At 34.6% G+C, this 19,348-nt stretch overlaps 1 protein-coding gene across 2 annotated transcripts in view; it reads left to right on the top strand.

The window, feature by feature from the left end:
- Positions 1-272: 272 nt before the first annotated feature.
- LOC6639070 overlaps positions 273-19,348 on the top strand; it is a 36,705-nt gene continuing 17,629 nt past the window's right edge. For both annotated transcript variants that reach the window (XM_047012036.1, XM_023181627.2), the window contains exon 1: positions 273-867. In XM_047012036.1, the coding sequence (XP_046867992.1) occupies positions 381-867 (487 nt within the window). In that variant the 5' untranslated portion in view covers positions 273-380. The remainder of the gene's footprint in view (positions 868-19,348) is intronic.

The raw sequence follows: 19,348 nt of genomic DNA on the forward strand, positions 1-19,348 counted from the left end.
CAATATTTTGTGTAAATTTTTAATGGCAATTTCTTAAAATTTGCTCATTAAAAGTTTTTTTTTGTTTTTCTTTATATTTAATAAACGATTTCCCAATTAAATATTCAATTGATATTCATATTTAATTAACATATAACGTAACATTTGTTTTGGGCAGGACAACTTTCGAAAATATTTCGAACTGGCTTTTGAAGTTGTTCGGCCAGCCAGCCATAATGTCATAATATTTTTCGAGATTTTAACCAGTTTGTTTTTCATTTTCTTGCAGATAGTTTTGGTTTTTGTTTTTATTGGTTTCGAGACGACGGCAATTGATGTGGCTGTTAAGTACCCAATTGGGCCAAAGGAGCTAATCGATAGAATTCGAGAATCCTTTGAAAATGTTTCCACGTCTGCCCGCTGTAAGCGGTGGGTCGGCAGACATTTATCAGGATGATGATGCCAGTACCACAATGCGTTCAGTATTCCCAAATTCACGACTCGATTCGCTGGCCACACATCATCAGAGTAGCGGGGATCCTTATAATCATCATCATCAGCAACATCATCAGGGCAGTTCGGCTGAGTCAGAGATGCCAGGACAAATGCCACCGCCGCCTTCACCGCCGCAAATGCCAGCGCTACCCGACTATAATCCCCTGCAGGATGATGATAATTGGTGGGCCAATGCCATCGAGGTGGACACATTCGATTCACCATTGGCTTTCGATGCCAGCGAGAATGGCCTGTGGAATGGACATTTTGTACCGCCGCCGCCACGTCCGCCCTTTTTGGATGAAAGCGTCGCCGCTGATGGCCTGACCACCTGTGATCTATGCACGTGGGCATGGCAAAGGAATGCCTACTCTTTGGATGGTTCATCGATAGGTGAGTTTCCCCTCTCTCTCTCTCTCTCTCTCTCTCTCTTGCATGTATTCTTTGTTTTTTTCAATTAAAAAAAACTTTACAAAAACCCAAATCCACTCCTTCATCGGATGCTTCTGCTGCTGCTGCTGCTGCTGAAGCTGCTGCTCCTTCTTCATTGTTGGCAAGACAATAATCTTTGTGGCTCGGTACATCGGATCGATCGCTGATATCAATTTATCAAACTGATGTTGGGGCGTGCGTGGCTCTCGATTGCTTTTCGGCAGGGAGCACCCCGTCTACCCCCCTTTCCGCTTCATCTCTTGGCTTTAAGCTTCAGCTCCTCCTACCACTTGCATTTGCAAATTTAATTTTTAACCATAACTCTTTGTGGCAGCCTTTTTGCGCCCCAAAGATCCACCATATCCGCAGCAGATCCCGATCATCGCCAGTCATTTGTCTCTGCGCAACGATGATGCCATGAAAATAAAGAAAAAAGGAGGCTCACTTCGCTTAGAAAACCACAAGAAAATATATAAACCAGTGGGCGTTGTCTCTCTCCCTCTCTCTCTCTCTCTCTCTATCTCCCTATCTCTCTCCGGTGGGGCTGGTGGTGCTCGCGGCTAGTGCTAGATAGCTATCGAAACATTACCAATGGGTTGCCCACTGGCTTTTTGCTGTTTTAATTTATTTTGTGTTAAAATGAAAGACTACAAACAATAGTAACTATTAAAAAAATACATATCAGTTTTAAAGCTTAACGACAAAAACAAAATAGATGTAGATTAAACTAAATTATAATCTTTGATGCAAAATTTATTACGAAACGAATCAAAGCTTTAATATTGTATTCCATTTTAAAATAATTAAGTGAAAAACTCATTATATATTTAATAACTTGTAACTTTAATAAGAATTCCTTGATCAAACAGTCAAATAATTTAGAAGAAGCTTTTTAATATATATATCTAGTAGTAGCAGGATCGAATTTAGGTTCGAGTCCTTGGGACTCCACAAGAAAGGGACCTCATAAAACGAAAACGACTGCCAACAGAAGGAGAAATCTTAAATGAAGATTTCTTAAAAGTTTCCAAAAAGTTTTAAAACCTCCAACCATTTTTTTAGCCTTGAAGTCTCCGTTTTTTTTCAGATTCGAGCCTGGATAGCAAAACATAACGGTTCCTTGTCTCTAAGAAGAATAACTTAACGTCAGGCATAAAAACTAACTTCATTTTAGATATTAATCTCAAACAATTTTAATAACTTTGAGAACTATGTTAAATATTTCCCATTTTGTAGTCTATACAAATGGCAAATTGATATATTTTTTTTATGGCTTAAAGAAAATCAGCAACGTTGGAAAATCTATTAAACAAATTGCCACAACCTCAAATCATTGGCTCATTCAATTCAATTAGCTTTCTCATTTTAATAGCTACCTTAAAATAAAAGTAGAAGAAGATGAAGAAGAAGGAGAAAAGAAAAGGAATATCAAAGAAAACGAAAAGAAAACAACTGTAGGCGATCTTAAAGCGACCTCCTGAATCTTATTGTCAGTTAAAACTGCCGCTTAAAACTACTGACCCAGTGCCAGTGCCATTGAAGAGACGATAAGTAAACCATGGAGCTTGCCTCCATTAACCAAAAACTCCTGCCATTCATTGTGTCGAGGTGAAATTAAATTAAAATGTAGGTGAAATCTAAACTTGGAAAATGGCAAATGGAATAACTGGCATTAAAAGACAAGAGTCGTGCTCATGCTCACCATCAATGACACCAACAGTCACACACACACACACATACAGGTGGACTTGGCAACGATTCAATGGTCAATTCAATGATGCCGACTAACTGGCTTCTTATACTCCTCCTCCACCACCTCCTCCTCCTGCTGCAAGGTATCAAGTAAAAGAAAGACATAAAACCAAAGGTAGATTGTTTAGTTTGGCAGAAGTTCCCTTCTTGGTTTACTTGGTCAAAGATCATAAAACCTTTTTTTATGAACTGACAACGACATTGATGACAATCCACTAAACAAAAACAAACAAAAAAAAGAAACCTCTCCGCCTGCCACTCTCTATAGAAGAAACTATAGTAAAACTAACCATCGCATCGTCCCCCATTTACCAAGGCGTCGTCTGTTTACTCTAACACCTAATGTTTAACTAATTTCAACTAGGCAGATACACATACATACATACATACATGTACACCTTCTATATAATATACTTTTACGACTCGGATACCATCGAAATGTGACTATTTACCTAACTGGCCTACCTGGTCAGGGGCCCCCAAGCGTTCGGTAATGAAGGTACCCCATGTCTTAGGTTTCGCTTCATAATTATTTTATGAGTCAAGCCAACAAACAAACATTGGACACATAGTCGTTTTCGTTGTCGTTGTCGTTCTACTGTTTAAATTTTGATTAAAACCCCGATGTGTCTCATAGATAAATGTCAGTGTAACTGTTTGCTGTTGACTCTTTCCGCCATGCACCATGATGACGACGACGACATAGATGATGATGATGTTGATGATGTTGATGATGGGATCGTGCCCCAAACTAGTTACATTTTGCATTTGCATAGGCATACACACACACACACACACACACACACATTAAGAGGGTACTTACACACACACTTAGATATGGATCAAGGGGAACACTAAAATACGTTTCTCATTTTAAAGTTCTTTTATTTTTCTTTCTTCTCTTTTTTTTACGATATTTATTTAATTTGGTCTTTATTATGGTGTGTGTGCGTGTGTGTTTGTAAAATGTTTAAGAAATTGTTGTTATGTGTATAAATATACTGTTAAAAAAGATCTCTTTAAGATAACATCAGAGATGAAACTATTTCAAATATTGTTGAAAAGATAGCAACTTTATTTCGATAATCAACCTGCTGAAGCCTAAATATTCCCCAAGTTGATTGCTTTAATTGCAACGAAACAAGAGAAGTTAAAGTAAAATCTATAAATATGTATAAATATCATAAATATTTGGAAAGGTATAACATATTAATTAAAGGAAACGAAAATTTTTATATATGCTTCTTAAGTCCTTCTTTTTGTTAGGATATTGGTTTCGGTTAAGTTGTGCCTACAAAAATTGAGAAATTTTGATTCGATATCCTTTTGGCAACTACTTAGTTTTACTTTTACCCATCCCCATTACACTATAATTTTCAAACAAATTTTTAAAAATTTTCTATGGTGAAAAATATGTTGCATTGTGGATTCATTAAGGAATCATGTTTCTAATATGGCATCTAAATTGTCACAAAATCATCAAACTTTTGTCTTAGTTTCTTTTACTTCAAAATTCTTAGTTGAACAAAATATATTCTTTAATATGTTAACTTAACCTGGTTGCTTTTGGGCTAAAGCAATTGATAAACTAATGCAATCAAGGAGAAATTGTAGAACTGATAAAATTGGGAACAAACATAATAAGTAGGCTAATGAAATGTTTGACTTGGTTTAAAATATTAGTTGGAATTGTAAACTTTTCTCCTAATTTAACCACAACATATTTTGAGTCTTAAGTAAAAATTTTACTTTAAGAAAAAAGTAGCCTGTCGAATGAGCACTATATCTTTACTTAAACACGACGTCTGTGAAATATTTTAAGACTTGAAAGGATTATTTAACATACAAATACGTTATATAGAGAGATATTTATTATGGCAACAAAGTTGGGGATAATTGACTAGGTTCTAGATACTCTTCTCTTATATCCAATCACTAAGGTGTAAGAATGAGAAGTTTTCGTCCATAGTTTGTCTTCCAACTTTTTTCCTTTCAACGATCCTCTGATCATCCAAATTTAGGTTCTTCTTTTGACCCATGCATCATGGAATTTAAAGTTTTCATTTGGCCATATAGAATTTAATGGCTATAAAATAAGTGACTTTAGCCCACTTAGAAGCTTTCTTTTCTAGCAGCTTGACTAAACCAAAATAATCATAAAATATTTATCTAAATTGTTTTGGCTTTATCATATACATATGTATGTATGTATGTGTATGAGAGCCTACTTATAGATACAATAGCTTGCCTTTCCACTTTTCCACCTTTTCACTGAGTCATGGCAAATGTCTGTATTTTTTTGTTTTTTTTTTACAACCCCTTTCCAAAGCTATTAAAAATAACAACAAAATATATATATATAAAAATGAAGTAAGTAAGTCGTCTCGCCGACTTAGGTATACCATACACCAGTAAAGCAAATATTTCAACTTTATTAAACAAATGCATTTTCACATGCTTCTTACAAGCATATCTTAGTATATCGCTCACTCACTCATACGAGCACCCTAGCGCCCCCACCAGCCAACGGCCAACTCCGGCCTTTTGGAAAAACGTTTATATGCATAACTCGACTGTTTTTTATCCGATTTTGATCAAATTTGGTATTTTGCTAGATATTAGTATTAAATTTAAGTGTGCCAAGTGTGATTGCATAAGGTAAAAAAATACGGGAGATAATCAAGTTTTCCAAATTACGGGGGCGGAAAAGGGCGTGGCAAAATTTTTACACATACAAAATGTGCGTGTTTACTAAACAAATATACATACCAAATATGGTGTCTCTAGCTGGAATAGTTTTTGAGATAAACGCTTTTTTTAAATTGCGGGGGCGGAAAGGGGCGTGGCAAAAATTTGAAATAAACTTGATCACTCTACATACTACACGAGTCTACGTACCAAATTTGGCGGCTCTAGCTCTTACAGTCTCCGAGATCTAGGTGTTCATACGGACAGACGGACAGACGGACGGACGGACAGACGGACAGACGGACGGACAGACGGACATGGCTAGATCGACTCGGTTTTTGATCCTGATCAAGAATATATATACTTTGTGGGGTCGGAGATGCTTCCTTCTGCCTGTTACATACATTTTGGCGACTTTAATATACCATTTCACCCTATGGGTGTATGGTATAAAAAGCAAAAAATAAGTAGAAGAGACAAAACATCTTTGAGCACATTTTGTGCTATATAAATTATCAGCTAGCTGTAAAGAGAACGAGATTTTCCATTTGGTCGATCTTGTGGGTAGCATTAAATCGAATGGAGGCGTGTCCACGCAATATATTAAAAATGTTGTTTTATATTTTTTCTTAAACGGCAATCCAGAAATAACAGAAGACGGGCTTTTTTTTATATTTTGTTTGAGGCTCATAAATTAAACATAAACTTTTTGGAATCATAAAAATTTTATATAAATATATATTTTTGTGTGAAGCTGTCATTTTTTGATACTCTGTAATCCATAGAGAGCAACTATCCTGCCCCTTTGGTTAGATGTTCATGAGAGAAGAATGCAGGGTATCACTTAGTCAGCATTGCGAAATGCCTTTGCATTGTTTTCGTCTTTATTATTGAAATTTCTGTGTTTGCGCTTCATTAAATTGAAAACGACTGAGAGAAGAAGAAATTTGTTTATTTTCTTTTATACTCAATTGGGTTTTCTTTTACACAAAAAGTTTCTGCCTAATTGCCTTAGTTCGCGACATTCAAAATTAGGGGCGTGGCACAAAAGATTTATGTTTGCACTTACTTACATACATACATATATTTGCTGTGAAAAGTTTTTGTTGTCGAAAACTAATTAAAATTCAACTTGAGCAAAAAGTTTTTGGCCTAAGCAATAAATATTGTAAAATATGTACAATAGGCCACACGCCCACGCCCATTAACCTCCCACCTACCCCCCGTAAACAAAATATAAAATCTTCTTGATTTCTTGAGAAAATGGCAAAGCATTTTCTTTCACTTTCCCATTTGTCATTTGAGTGCGAAAATTTCTAAAGAGATGGCATTGATATTTGGTTACTTATTTGCAAAACTTTTCAAATATTTGTCATGGCTGAAATGGTGGGAGATTTTTTGAAAAAAAGTTTTCACACAACCGAGACTAATTACCAGCTTAAGATTAAGTCAGTCTTCAAATTCAAACTGTGCCACTTTAATGGCAAAGCCAACTATAAAATGTAAAATGAATGGCCAGACATTTAAGCAAAGTCTGAAATAATGAGAATCTAGTTTCGAGTTTAGTTATTTTCCCCCTTTTTGGGAATCGGCGAAATCAAAGTGAAATTGCAGCGAAATTGTAACGAAAGTGTGATGAAATCCTATTGAAAGTTATGCAAATTTCGAACAAATCTTGATCAAAACCCAAACGAAACAAATTTCTAGAAATATCATCGAAGTGCTAAGAAAATTTCATTAGTTTTAAAAATCATTAGAAAAATTCCATCACAATTTACAGTGAAATTTCAAAGAAATCTTGGCGAAATGTTACCAATATCCTGATGGAATAGAAAGAAGGAAAAGAACCATATATAAATCTTTTCGTTTCCCATAATTAATATTTTTTACCTTCGACGTTAACTTTCGAAAAATTTATGATACTTAAATGAAAGTTTTTCTTTAACTTCTCTCGTTCTGTTGATATTGAATTTAATTTAATTTCACCTCTCAATTCGCCCCGATCATTTCCCTACTCCCTCATTTGTTAAAGAATATGATCAACAGCGCGCTAACAACAAACACCTGAATATTATGCCTACATAAACAATATGTGGAAAATGAGAGGGAGAAAGAGAAAGAGAGAGAGAGAGAGAGAGAGTCAAAGAAAAAGAAGCATTTATCATGGGGCATTAAAACTCGAAACAGGAACTGACTTGGCCTACCTGTTCTCCGTCTCAATGGGGTGCCCTCATCAGTGGAATTAGACGGGGGCTATAAAATGAAAGAGAGAAAAAGAGAAAAAGGACAAAAGGTGAAATGTTTGGACCAAGAAACGAGTGTGATAAACCTAATGAGCCTGGCATTTTGGCTGCTATATGCTCTGCTAATCAACATTTATACCCTGTAGAAATTCCGCTTAAAGTCATTCTTGATCAATTGTTAGTCAAGAATTTCTTAAAATTTCAGAAATACTTGCAAACTATTTGTGAGGAGTAAAAGTAATATAAAAACCGCAATTCATTCAATTACTCTTCCTTTTAATACTGGGTATCTTCAAGTCGTGGCTTTATTTGAATTTAAAGAATTTCTAACCATAGATAACAATCAAAAGAAACGAGCTACAGAAAGAAAGGGCAACATCATATAATAGTTAGCCGTGTGGCATATAAAACTGTTGTCACTTCATAGCTTCCAAGACTAGTCTAGGGCTGACATTTAAAATTCAATAGCAAAAGAAAAGAAAATTTCAATTTCCAACAGTCCAAAACAAAACAAAAAAACGAGACAATCTAAAAGGTTTTCCATACATTCCCCGTTGAGCCGAAAAATGATATCAAATTCAATTAAGACATTTCAACATTAAATGGGGCCGCTTCAGTTCGAGGTGACTCGATGAAATATCGAAGAAATATTTATAAGTCGAGTGGATGAAGAACTTAAAAACAAAAATTTCCAACTAAATAATTACATAAATGTTTAGTAGATAATTTGTTGGCATTGTTATGCAAATGCAGATTAACACGAAAGCTAGAAAGACAGAGAGAAAATGAAAAAAAAAACTAAACAAAGTTGTTCTTGTGTTTTCTCTCTCTCTCTTTGTCTCTCGTTAATTGAGACATTTTGCCGCTTTTTATTTTTTTTTTTTTTTCGAATTTAAATCGGTTTCGATTGTATGTAAATCTTCAAACCGTACCGAAAACTATTTCAATATGCAAAGAACTTTTGCATATTAAATGAGCTTACTATTCATAATTCTTTCTTTTTAAATACCCTAAACATAAATTTAGAGTATATGCATTTTGTTCTACAAATAAAAAGAAACTTTTTCGAGCATTTCGAATCAAAAATGAATACTTGAATAATTAAAAAAAAATCGAAGAACTAATACGAAGTATTCGTTATTGAAAGAAACTTGAATATTGTTAAATTTCTTTGATATTTAAACTCAATTAATGGCTAAAATTTAATTAAAATTTTAAGAGAAAAACATTATCTATATATAATTCATATATACATATATAGGTATATAGAAAGATGTTCTAGTTGTAAGTGTAGACTATTTGAGAGTATGAGAACTTCCTTATGACCAACACTTGATTGTTTTGTTAACTTGGTCGGTAGAGTAGTCGCGTTCTTTTTTTTTGTTTTTGACAAATGACTTGGGTTTCATTTCTTACCCCCAGCCCTCTTTCACCCACTCTCTAGTGGATAATTTTAATTTGCTTGAATTCTCAACAGTTCTCTTTGTGTTTTTTTTTTGATGATCCCTTATCGGACTCGGTTTAATGCCTAATTTATGTGGCATTCTTTGGAAAGTTGGTTGACTTTATATTATATGGCCCTCTAGCCGCAATTCTTATATTATATCATTATGATATTTTTGTTTGTAACCTAATTGTTTTTGGCAATTAATCAATGTTTATGTGGGAGCAAAGAAAAGTTTGTCTTACACATGCCATAAACAAATAAATAATAATTTACGTTGACATTACATTAATTCAATGCAATGTCTAGGCCAGAAAATACATACATACATGTACATGTGTGTATGTATGTATATTTGATTTGTTTTCTCCTACTTCTTGTTTCATAGAAATCACCTAAATTGAATTGAATTGTGTTTCCTTCCTCACTCTGTTTCTGTTTCTTTCTCTATGTCTCTGTCTCTGTCTTTTTGCATAATTGAATTTATTCTCAGTTGTGACAGTCAACAGATTTTGGCTTTTTACTTGACTTTGCTATGGCTGCCAATGGGCATCAAGCCAAATAAATCTGGAAGCCAAGAAAACAGAATCTTGCATATTGCGGAGAAGTGCACAAAGCACAACAAAAAAAAAACAACCAAAGAGGGCATAAAAAATCAATGCTAGTTTAAGAAGAAAAGGCATAGACCTTGATTTATCCTCCAATAAAAAGAAAATACAAAAAATGTAAATACAAATTTGTGTTAGAGTGAAAAGTTTACAACGATATTTTGTTGCAAGGGTTTCATTTCTGGCTTCTTTTCTTCATTGCTCTCTTTTTACTCTCTTCTGTTTCAATTCAATGCAATTATATTTTCTAGTCTATTGGTCGGTTCATCAAGAATATATAAACTAAAATTGCAATTGGCCAACCGAGGGTATCAAAATAAGGAAGGAGTAATCAAGTTTGGAGAGAAAAGAAAAAAAAACTTGGCAGACAGTTTTTTGGCATTCATTTTGGGGGAAAATTGAAAAAGTTTTTTTTTCTATATAAAATTTGGTTTAATTCTCAACCGATTTAGATTCAAATATTTGCTTCAAAGTATTCTAGTTGGGTTGAAGAATAGAAAATTTGTATAAAATTCAGTTTTCCTCTATCTCAGCTTGAAAATATAAAAACATTTAGCTAATATTTTATCAAAAACAAAATATATTTCAAAGAAAAGTTTCAGAAATTTCAAAAATTACATAATTTAAGTAAAAATTAAAAAAAAAAAACTTTCAATAAAGCCAACAAACAACTACAAATCTTAACAGATTTGTAAAATTTATAGCTATAATGCTGTAAGATTTAATATTTCCTCCATCCTCTCCTTTACCTGCCTGACTTTTGGGTCGTGGGCTAAAAAGAGCCCCGACCAGACGAGACATTTTCCCCCTCTAGTTTGTGTTTTTTTTTTTTAAGATATATATTTTTTTTCTCCAAGCATAAAAACCATTTAACCATGCCAGAAGAAGACGATGTAGCTAAGCCATTTCTCACCCACAAAATGCTCACAAAAATTTAATGCTGACTGATGTTCATAATTATCCGCGCATGGCTTTTCAATTAAGCGAAATTTATGTGCATTTTTTGAATGCTCACGGCTCATTAGTAAATTAGATTTCATAAATACATATACATACACAATGTATGGAGTGAAACTAAAAATATATATCTATCTATCTATCTACTATGTAATGGCAACACTTTGTAGTGCATTATAGGGGGAGGTCCCTCAACAGATCGTCCGCAGGCCGATTTGGCAGGCCATCAAAAGAATTTGTCGCCTCGATGCAAAATTTCGTAAGATGATGCCGACGCTAATGAGCTTTGCTGTCGAGAAACATTTTGAGTGACGAAAATAAATAAAAAATTGATTTTTAATTTTTCTTTTTTTTTTCTCAAGTGCAAAACAAATAGAGTTCTGCCACCTCTGTACCCCCCCTTCCTCATTTCAAACACCATCCAAATACTGTGTATATGTTTATGCTTGGGGTAAGAAAAACTGAGTCTACAATTTCCTTTGATGTGGCTGACTGAGACAATGTTTTCAGAGGTCTCTTTGATCTAGATAGATATTCTATACGGTTAGAGGAGCTTCCCCTTACACCGCCACCACCAAAGACCCCAAAGGCTTTAAGTAAATGAGGGTCTAAAATGGTGGAATGGGTAAGGAGGCTCTGCATAATTTATAATTAAAAAGTGAAACTATTTTAATCAGCATTTCAGCAATTCTATTAGCCCGCATCTTTAGTGTCTGTGCGTGTGGTCCACATTATGATTATTATTATTATTATTATTATTTCTCTCTGGCAGTTTTTGTTCTCCCCTTTTTCCCTTTTGGCTTAATTGATTACAAAAAAAAAAAAGGAACAAAAGATGAACAGACGACGCCACAATAAAAATGCGAAATGTAAACAAAGTTAAAAATATTATTACTAAGGAAACATCCCACACACACACACACATACACAGACAGATACTCACACACATATTGCAATATCTTACTAAATGCACTAACAAAGGAATGCACAAACATAATTTCTTTTAATCTCTTGCATTTAACTTTACTCTATAGAAGGAAAGTCAAGTTGAGATAACATTTTCTAAAGGTAAATTCTTCAAAATACAGTCAAATTGACTACCAAAAGTATGCTCAGGGTTTCTGAATTGAACTATTGATTTAACATATCACAAATAAATCGTTTAAATGTGCAAAACTATTTAGATTACACTTGATATTTCATTCATTTGTTTAACATAGAGAACTTGACTCCCAAAAGTATGCTATTGTACTTTTAAAACGTTGAAAATTTGCAGAATTCCGTAACTTGTCCATTTCATTCAAGTGGATTCCACTTGAGAGATGAGTCGTAGTAGTACTTGTTCTACGAAGGGTATGAAAACTGCGACTTGATTATTGCATTTTGTTTTCTTCTTCTTTTTTTTTTTTTTTGCGCATAACCACAGATGATTATGAAAAATTCCATGAAAATAGCTTAAGAAGTTTTTGTTTCCCCTGTATTTTTGTGTGTGTTTTGTTTTCTGCTGTTTACTTTCTATGGTCTTTGGGGGCCGAGTATAGAGTTAAAACGGAGAAAAAACCAGAGAGAAACACACACACACACACACACACACACACATATATATGCACACTTACACCAACAAAAGAAGAAGAAGAATTCCCCCATTTCCGCCTTATAATTTGAATATTTTCAAACAGACGCCTGACCCCATGATATTGTTGGTGGTAAGGGAAAGGCATAAAGATAAAGAAAATAAAACAATGCTGCGGTTATTTCCTTTTTTTTTTGTTTTTTGCCCAGTTTTATTTTGCATAAATTTTTCATATAATCGAGAGATTAGTCATGAATTTATATTGTATATATGTATATATATACAAATTGTGGCTAGGTGTTAACATAACAATTTCCCTTCAATCTGCTATCAGTTGGCCCACAAATGGGTAGGGGGCAGGGAGAGGGGAATGGGTTTTATTTTTTTTTGAGGGGCCTCATCTGCACAACATTTTTAGCAATTTCCCGTACGGTTTTGTCGTTTGGTAATAACTCTTCGAATTGCGTTTATAGCACATAAATCTGTCAATAAATATATTTATGGTGATTTTTTTTGGGGGGGGGGGGGGGGGGAAGTGGGTTTTTTTTTGTCGATTTTTATGCTCTATTTATGAGAGAACCTGCTTAACTTCCATTCTCATAGAATCAGCAACTTAAATTTATTTATTTGAATTTATTTCGCCACAACAATAAAAGAAGAAAAAGAGGAAAAAAAAACGAACCAAGTTAATGGAGGGAAGTGGTTGGCCAAAAGGGGATGGGTAGCTGAGGCGAGGGGTATCCACACATAATAAGGAACAGCTGCCTTTTGTCATTGTTTGTTTGTTTGTTGTTATTGCCATAAAACATTCACAAAGTCAAATACAAGTCCTTTTTGTTGCTGTTACTCTTGGTGTTCTTGTTGTTGTTGCTTGTTGTTTGGCCTTTCATTTTTATTGTGCTACAAATTGCTGTAAATATTTGCTGAATATTTATTTAGAATTGTTACCCTTTATGCTGTTGTTGCTGTTGTTGCTGTTGTTGCTGCTGGTCTCAATAATAACCAGTCGTTTTGTTTCAAATCACATCAAACCGAAGCAAATATACTCTACACACAAAATAACTTCTTGTTACTTCTTGTCTGAGACAACTTGAATTTATTATTTAATATATCTTAAAATTGTTTAACATCCCGATTTGTTGTCTATCGATAGGTCTATTAATCGATGATAAAGAAATAATATCGATCTTTGGGCCGATTTCTATTAAAAAGTTTCTAAATCAATGGTTAAATGTTTTCCACATCAGACCATTCGTTGTTCATCAATACTATGAATAACTCCATCGATCGATGATTAAACAAAATCATCTATAGATCGCCCGATTTGTTAAATATAGATAGCTTTAACCATCTAATAATGATTAATTGAATTGTTATCAATATCAAGAATATCGATAATTCAATAGATTCATAGTGAGAGAAAAGCATTAAGAAGTCAGTCCAAATGTTATCGATTATTATGATTTTACTTATATAACTTATTTTTTATATATGTATGTAAGTATTTTCTTTAATCAGTCACTAACACTTTATAGATCCTGGTACACTCTTCTAACCACAATGATTTGTAGGGTATGGAAATAGAAGTGGAAATTTGTTAGTATATGCGTCCAGGGTAGGGAGGAAAAAACATAAATTATATAAAATATGTTGTTGAAATAATCAAGCGGTTAACTTAATTTGCCATAAAAGAACAACAACCGACCGATAGAGATGGTCTCTTTGAAAAGGTTCTTTGAAAAACGGCAAAAAAAATAGAAACAACACTTGAAAAGAAAAGGGTTCAATTACTTGTAACTACTATCGTTGTAACATTACCCTATGAAATCAAAGTACATTGACCAAAAGGTTCATAGGTTAAATTTATTTCAAATCGAATACAAGAACACAACTGTTAACTATATTTTAACTATCAATATATAGAATGGCTATCGAGTAACTAAACCTAGAAGGAAAACCCCAAAGCGATTCCCTTCTAGACTGAAGCACTTAATTTGTGGCTTAAATGGCGCTTAAGTCGTTCAATGTATTTCAAAAGAAATCTAGGAAAATTTTTGTATATAATTAAGAGATTTAACCACAATTCATATCAGTCACGCTCTCATCGCCAGAGCTCAGTGGGTCGGTGCTGCAAAACTCATAATTAAGACATTCATTCCGGGTTGGGTTCAACCTTTTTTGGTTGGTTTCGTTATTTTTGGAACGAATTTTTCTCGTTAGAATTCCAAGAATTACCTTCGTTGGCACCCAGCAAATCAAGTCAAAAAAAAAAAAAAAAAAAAACCGAAAATGTGTCGTAGCAGCAAATGGAGACCATTTTGTTAGGTTGTTGGGTTAGCCGATTGGTTAATTCGGTTTGGCAACGTTTTTCCTTTAGCCTTTTGTCGAATTTTGCATGCCATTTGATTAATTGCCATGCAAATTATGGTGTAAATATAATAACATTTTATTCAGCTGTCAATTCTGCAGAACACAGAGGACTAGAGAGAACAGAAAACGAGAAAACCAGAAAACAAAAGCCTAGACATGGGCACGACGACGATGATGATGACGATGTCGACGACAACGACAACAACGACAACGACATGCAAAAACTCAATTTGCTTTTTGGGATGGATGGAATGAAGCGAAGTGAATGCCATTCGCTGCAGAATGAGAGAGAGACCCATTGCTGGGTATCTGGACAGGCACGACTTTGGGCGCTGACTAATCTGCCCTGAAACACCTAGGCACAAAATTAAGACATTAGTCAAAAAAGCACATATATTTTTTCATGTTGTTGTTGTTGCCGCTGCTAAATATGCTGCAGAGTTAATCCCTACAAAAACAAAAAGAAACAAACTAGAGCCATAAGCTTTAGCCGCAGGTAGTTCCAGGGAAATGACCAAACCGAGAGTGGAGACCATTTGAGTGTTGCAAATTAGTTGACACGTCGAGCGAGCAAGTTCCCAGTTCCCTTAATTCCCCCCCTCCCCTCCCCACACAGTCATTCATTGAAGTCGGCATGAATAAAGTCATTTATCCTATATATGAGACTGATGAAAAATGTTTGGCCCCTGCTTTCAGCTCCTCAATCCCCAATTCCCGATTCCCCGTACTCTTCTTTTTTTTTCTTTCTCTCTCTCCCCTCCACTTTGCCGCAATGTTCTCTCTGCTCTATAATTAGCCTAATAACGGCAGGCACCCAGACCCCTGTGGGACTTCTTTTCCTCCACCCCCACCCCTCGCCGTTCCCTCATATAGACCGATCTCTCGGTCTCCGTGTGTTCTTTACTATGTATAATGACTTCAATTTGCCCTGAAAGCGATTCCTGGAAATCAAATACAGCAAAACGGCAAAATGCCATGCCATCCTATAAACCAAAAAAAAAAAAAACTAAAAACTCCAACTCTAACTCATATATGTATATACATATAGTATGTTGGCATATGTGGCCATTCGCTTTGTGTTATTATTTTCAACGTATTTGGGTTATCGGGGTGAGTAAGTGAGTGAGTGAGTGAGTAAGTGAGTGTTTCTCTCCTCTAACCTTTGAGTAATTTGCATTTTTAAAGGAACTAATGAATAGAGTTGGGCTATTCACTGATTCACATACATTCATATGTACATACATATATCCAATTGCTATGAAAAAGTAATTAAAAGTAATTACACAAACAAAAAGAAACTACTAAAATTGCCAATCTACACTAGCAGTTATAGTTATCGAATGAGAATTCTATAGAAATTGAAAATTTAATTGCATTTACTACTTTTATTATTATGGACACGATTGAGTTTGATAAAAAGAATTGCACCTCAAGGCTTTATGAATAAATTTACTGATTTGTTTGAAATATTTAGATTAATGCCACAATATTTAGCATAGCAGATTTAAGTCGCCAAATCTATTAGAAAAACTCACAAAAATATGACATTCAGCATATTTTTATACCCTTGCAAAAAGGGTATTTTAATTTTGGTCAATATAAATAATATATCTGTTAATGACCGTGCCGAATTTGATCAAGATCGGGTGACTATATCATATAGTTGATCGGTGGTAAACAGTGACTTTGATCAATATCTTCGTAATTTCCTATGTTAAGATTCTAGCCGTCCTTTCGCAAACACTAGCCTTTTTACATAAAACGTTTTTCTACTTTGATGGCTAAGAGTAAGGAAAGAGTTACCAATAAAGTTGCAAGGGTATGCAAACTTTGACGCGGTCGAAGTTAGGCCCGGCCCTCTGGTTTTTTTTTTAATTTCTTATCTTAAAATAATTTTTATTGAATTGTCTTATTTTCTAATAACAAATAACTTATATTTTGGGAAGAAAAAAATACCCTTGCATATGGATCTTTTCTTTAATCGATTTCGACTACTTTTATATCCTATTTTTAGTATAGGGAAGAGTAATTTCTGAGTCTTCTGTCATTGGTCTTTATTCCCAACCTTTGATCCATACTAACTAGTTCTCACAGCTAGTTATGACTCAATTATGGGTAAAGTTTTCTTTTAAAAGCTGCTAGAATTTCCTTGCAGATGTTATTTTCAGGTTAAAGCTAAGTGAAAGTCTAGATAATCATTATATGCACCTGCTGTTTGTTAGTTAGTTATTTTTAAAAGCAAACATCAAATTTCCTAAACACCCTTCAGTAGGTAAGAACACAAAATAAAGTCATTAGAAAAACCAAAGAAACAACAAAAACCTCACTAATGATGGTAACAGTAGCTCTATGTACTTGCTCTCTCACCTGCCAAATTGGTAACTTGAATAACATTGTTATATTGACCACAAATTAACAGTTGTAAAACAAAAGAGAACAAAAAAAACGAAAAAAAACACAAAAAACAAGAAATAAGAGTGTGAGAGAGAGAAAAAAATTGTTTAAAAATACTCAACATTGGCGCCGACGTTGTCTGCAGTGCGTAATTACGGTGCACATTACAAACACACACACACACACACACAAACACACTATAGAGTCGCATTTGCACTTAATTGTGGCGCTTAATTAGACCAAAAAGGTGCACACACACACACACACAGAGGACCAGACAATGGCCCAAAGCGTTAAAAAGGGGCAGAGACAGCGACAGAGAGAGAGAGAGAGAGAGAGAGAGAGGGAGACGGGCAAGCGAATTGGAGTGTTGAGTGACGAGAAACTCACATGCAATTCAATTCAAATGTATTTACATATATGTTGCCTCCCTTCAGCCCACACACTCACACAGGCACACACACACACACATACTCATCACACACTCATCAACCCGTGCTCTACGTCTGAATTTGACAACTCAATTTCACTTAATTGTCTGTAATTGTTGTTATTGTGCCAGAGACAATCTTCCCAAGGGGATGAATGAAATACTATTATACATGAATATATGCAAAATATATATCCCAGGAGATTCTATAATTAAAAATATAATTATAAATATAATAAAGTGATGAAAATAGAATGTCAAATTCTTTCATCTAGAGTCTTTATTAGTTTTTTTAGAGTTATAAAGCCTCAATGCTAGAACTAGTTAAGAATTACAATGAGATAAAGCAAAAACAGTAAGCAAAAGTTAACAATTTGAAATGCCTCAATACAGAAATTTATAGATTTTTATTAAACTAAGTTTAGTTGGCGGCATCTTTAAGGCTATTTGCTTAAATTTAAATGAAATTGATCAAAAAGGACTTCAATTTCTTTTACACACACACACGCAAATTGCTCACTTCTCGTTGGACTCCCTCACCGCCCTCATACCCCTTTGCCTTGCGCAACAAAAAAAGAAAAGGTAAATAAAACAAATTACAAAACAAGCAACAAAAATTAGCCAATTCTTAATTCGTTTTTTACTCTTTTTCACCCTTCATTGTATTTTTTATGTGAGTGAGTATTCGTCTCTTTCGTCCCGTTTTTTTTTTTTGTTGTTTTTTTGCAAGATTTTGCTGTAGTTGTTGTTGTTGTTGTTGTTGTTTTTTGTAATTAAGTTGAACCCCACGAAAAATTTCACGAGAAATTCTTTGACGTTGGCAACTTCTGTTGAAAATTTTCGGCATATGTCGCATATTCGGGTACTCAATCCACATTTTGTATCTGTATCTTGTATCTTATGGCGCCGCCGCTGGGGGTCCTTCTGTCTGTCTCTGTCTCTGTCTCTCGCTCCCTCTTTCCCTCTCTCTCTCTCTGTCTTTTTCTTTATCGCGTTCTCTGTTTGCTTGCGCGCCTGCGCATTCAATTTTAATTTTTATTTCATTTTCAAAAAGTCTGCAAAACAAAAAAAAAAGTAAAATAAACGCACTTTTATGGCTTGTATTTTGCTGCTGATTGTCGTTCATTTGATTATCGCCACTGTCGCCATGTAATTTATTATATTGGCTTTAACCTGGCCCTCCGCATTTTGCCTGTCTTTTTTTTCTCTCTCTCTCTCTCTCTCTCTCTCTTGTTATTTATTTTTATGGCTTTAACCTCTTGGGCAACCAAAAACGCGAGCCGCATTGCTGACATTATTTAATTTGTCATTTAATTCGCAAATTTTTGCAGGCAACTTGCCGGTTTCTCGGTCAGGCCTTCCGTTAGCCCGGTGGGACAACTTTGACTTGGTTTTCTGTTCGTATGTTTCTTTGGCCATATGTTGTTGCCAAAAGAAAGTTGTCATGTAATGAAATAACTTTGGCTAACTTTGACTTTTGGCCCACATACAGACAGATTCGACTTCCGCCAAATTAGTTGGGCTTCACTGAGCCCCTTTCAAAATTAATATTCAAGACGATTCTTATTTTTCTATATATTATGTCAAGATTCAATGGAGAGTAACAAAAATATAGGCCAACAATCATTTAATCTGTCAATTTACACCCGGCCAAGTTAAAACTAAAAATTTCCATTCAACAATTACTTAAACAGAGTCAAGAGAGCCTGTGGGATCGGTGAGGGGGGGCTTTGTTCAGGTCCTCCAAGCCAACCCGGCGATTTCTTCTTCTTGGTTTTAGAGGACTTTAAGGCTTACTTCTTGGCAATTGGTTGCATTTGCATTGCCCCTGATTTGAGTCCCCATTAATTAACATGTTCTTCGTAATGAACTTGTAAATTAAGAGCTTTACATGGAGCCACAGGTAGCCCAAGGTGTTTTTTGTTTTAGCCTTTCTATTAGTAGCCTCTTATTACCAATTAGGGAAGTCGTCAAATACAACTA

This window comes from Drosophila willistoni (assembly GCF_018902025.1).
Source record: "Drosophila willistoni isolate 14030-0811.24 chromosome XR unlocalized genomic scaffold, UCI_dwil_1.1 Seg144, whole genome shotgun sequence".
Classification (NCBI taxonomy): Eukaryota; Metazoa; Arthropoda; class Insecta; order Diptera; family Drosophilidae; genus Drosophila; species Drosophila willistoni.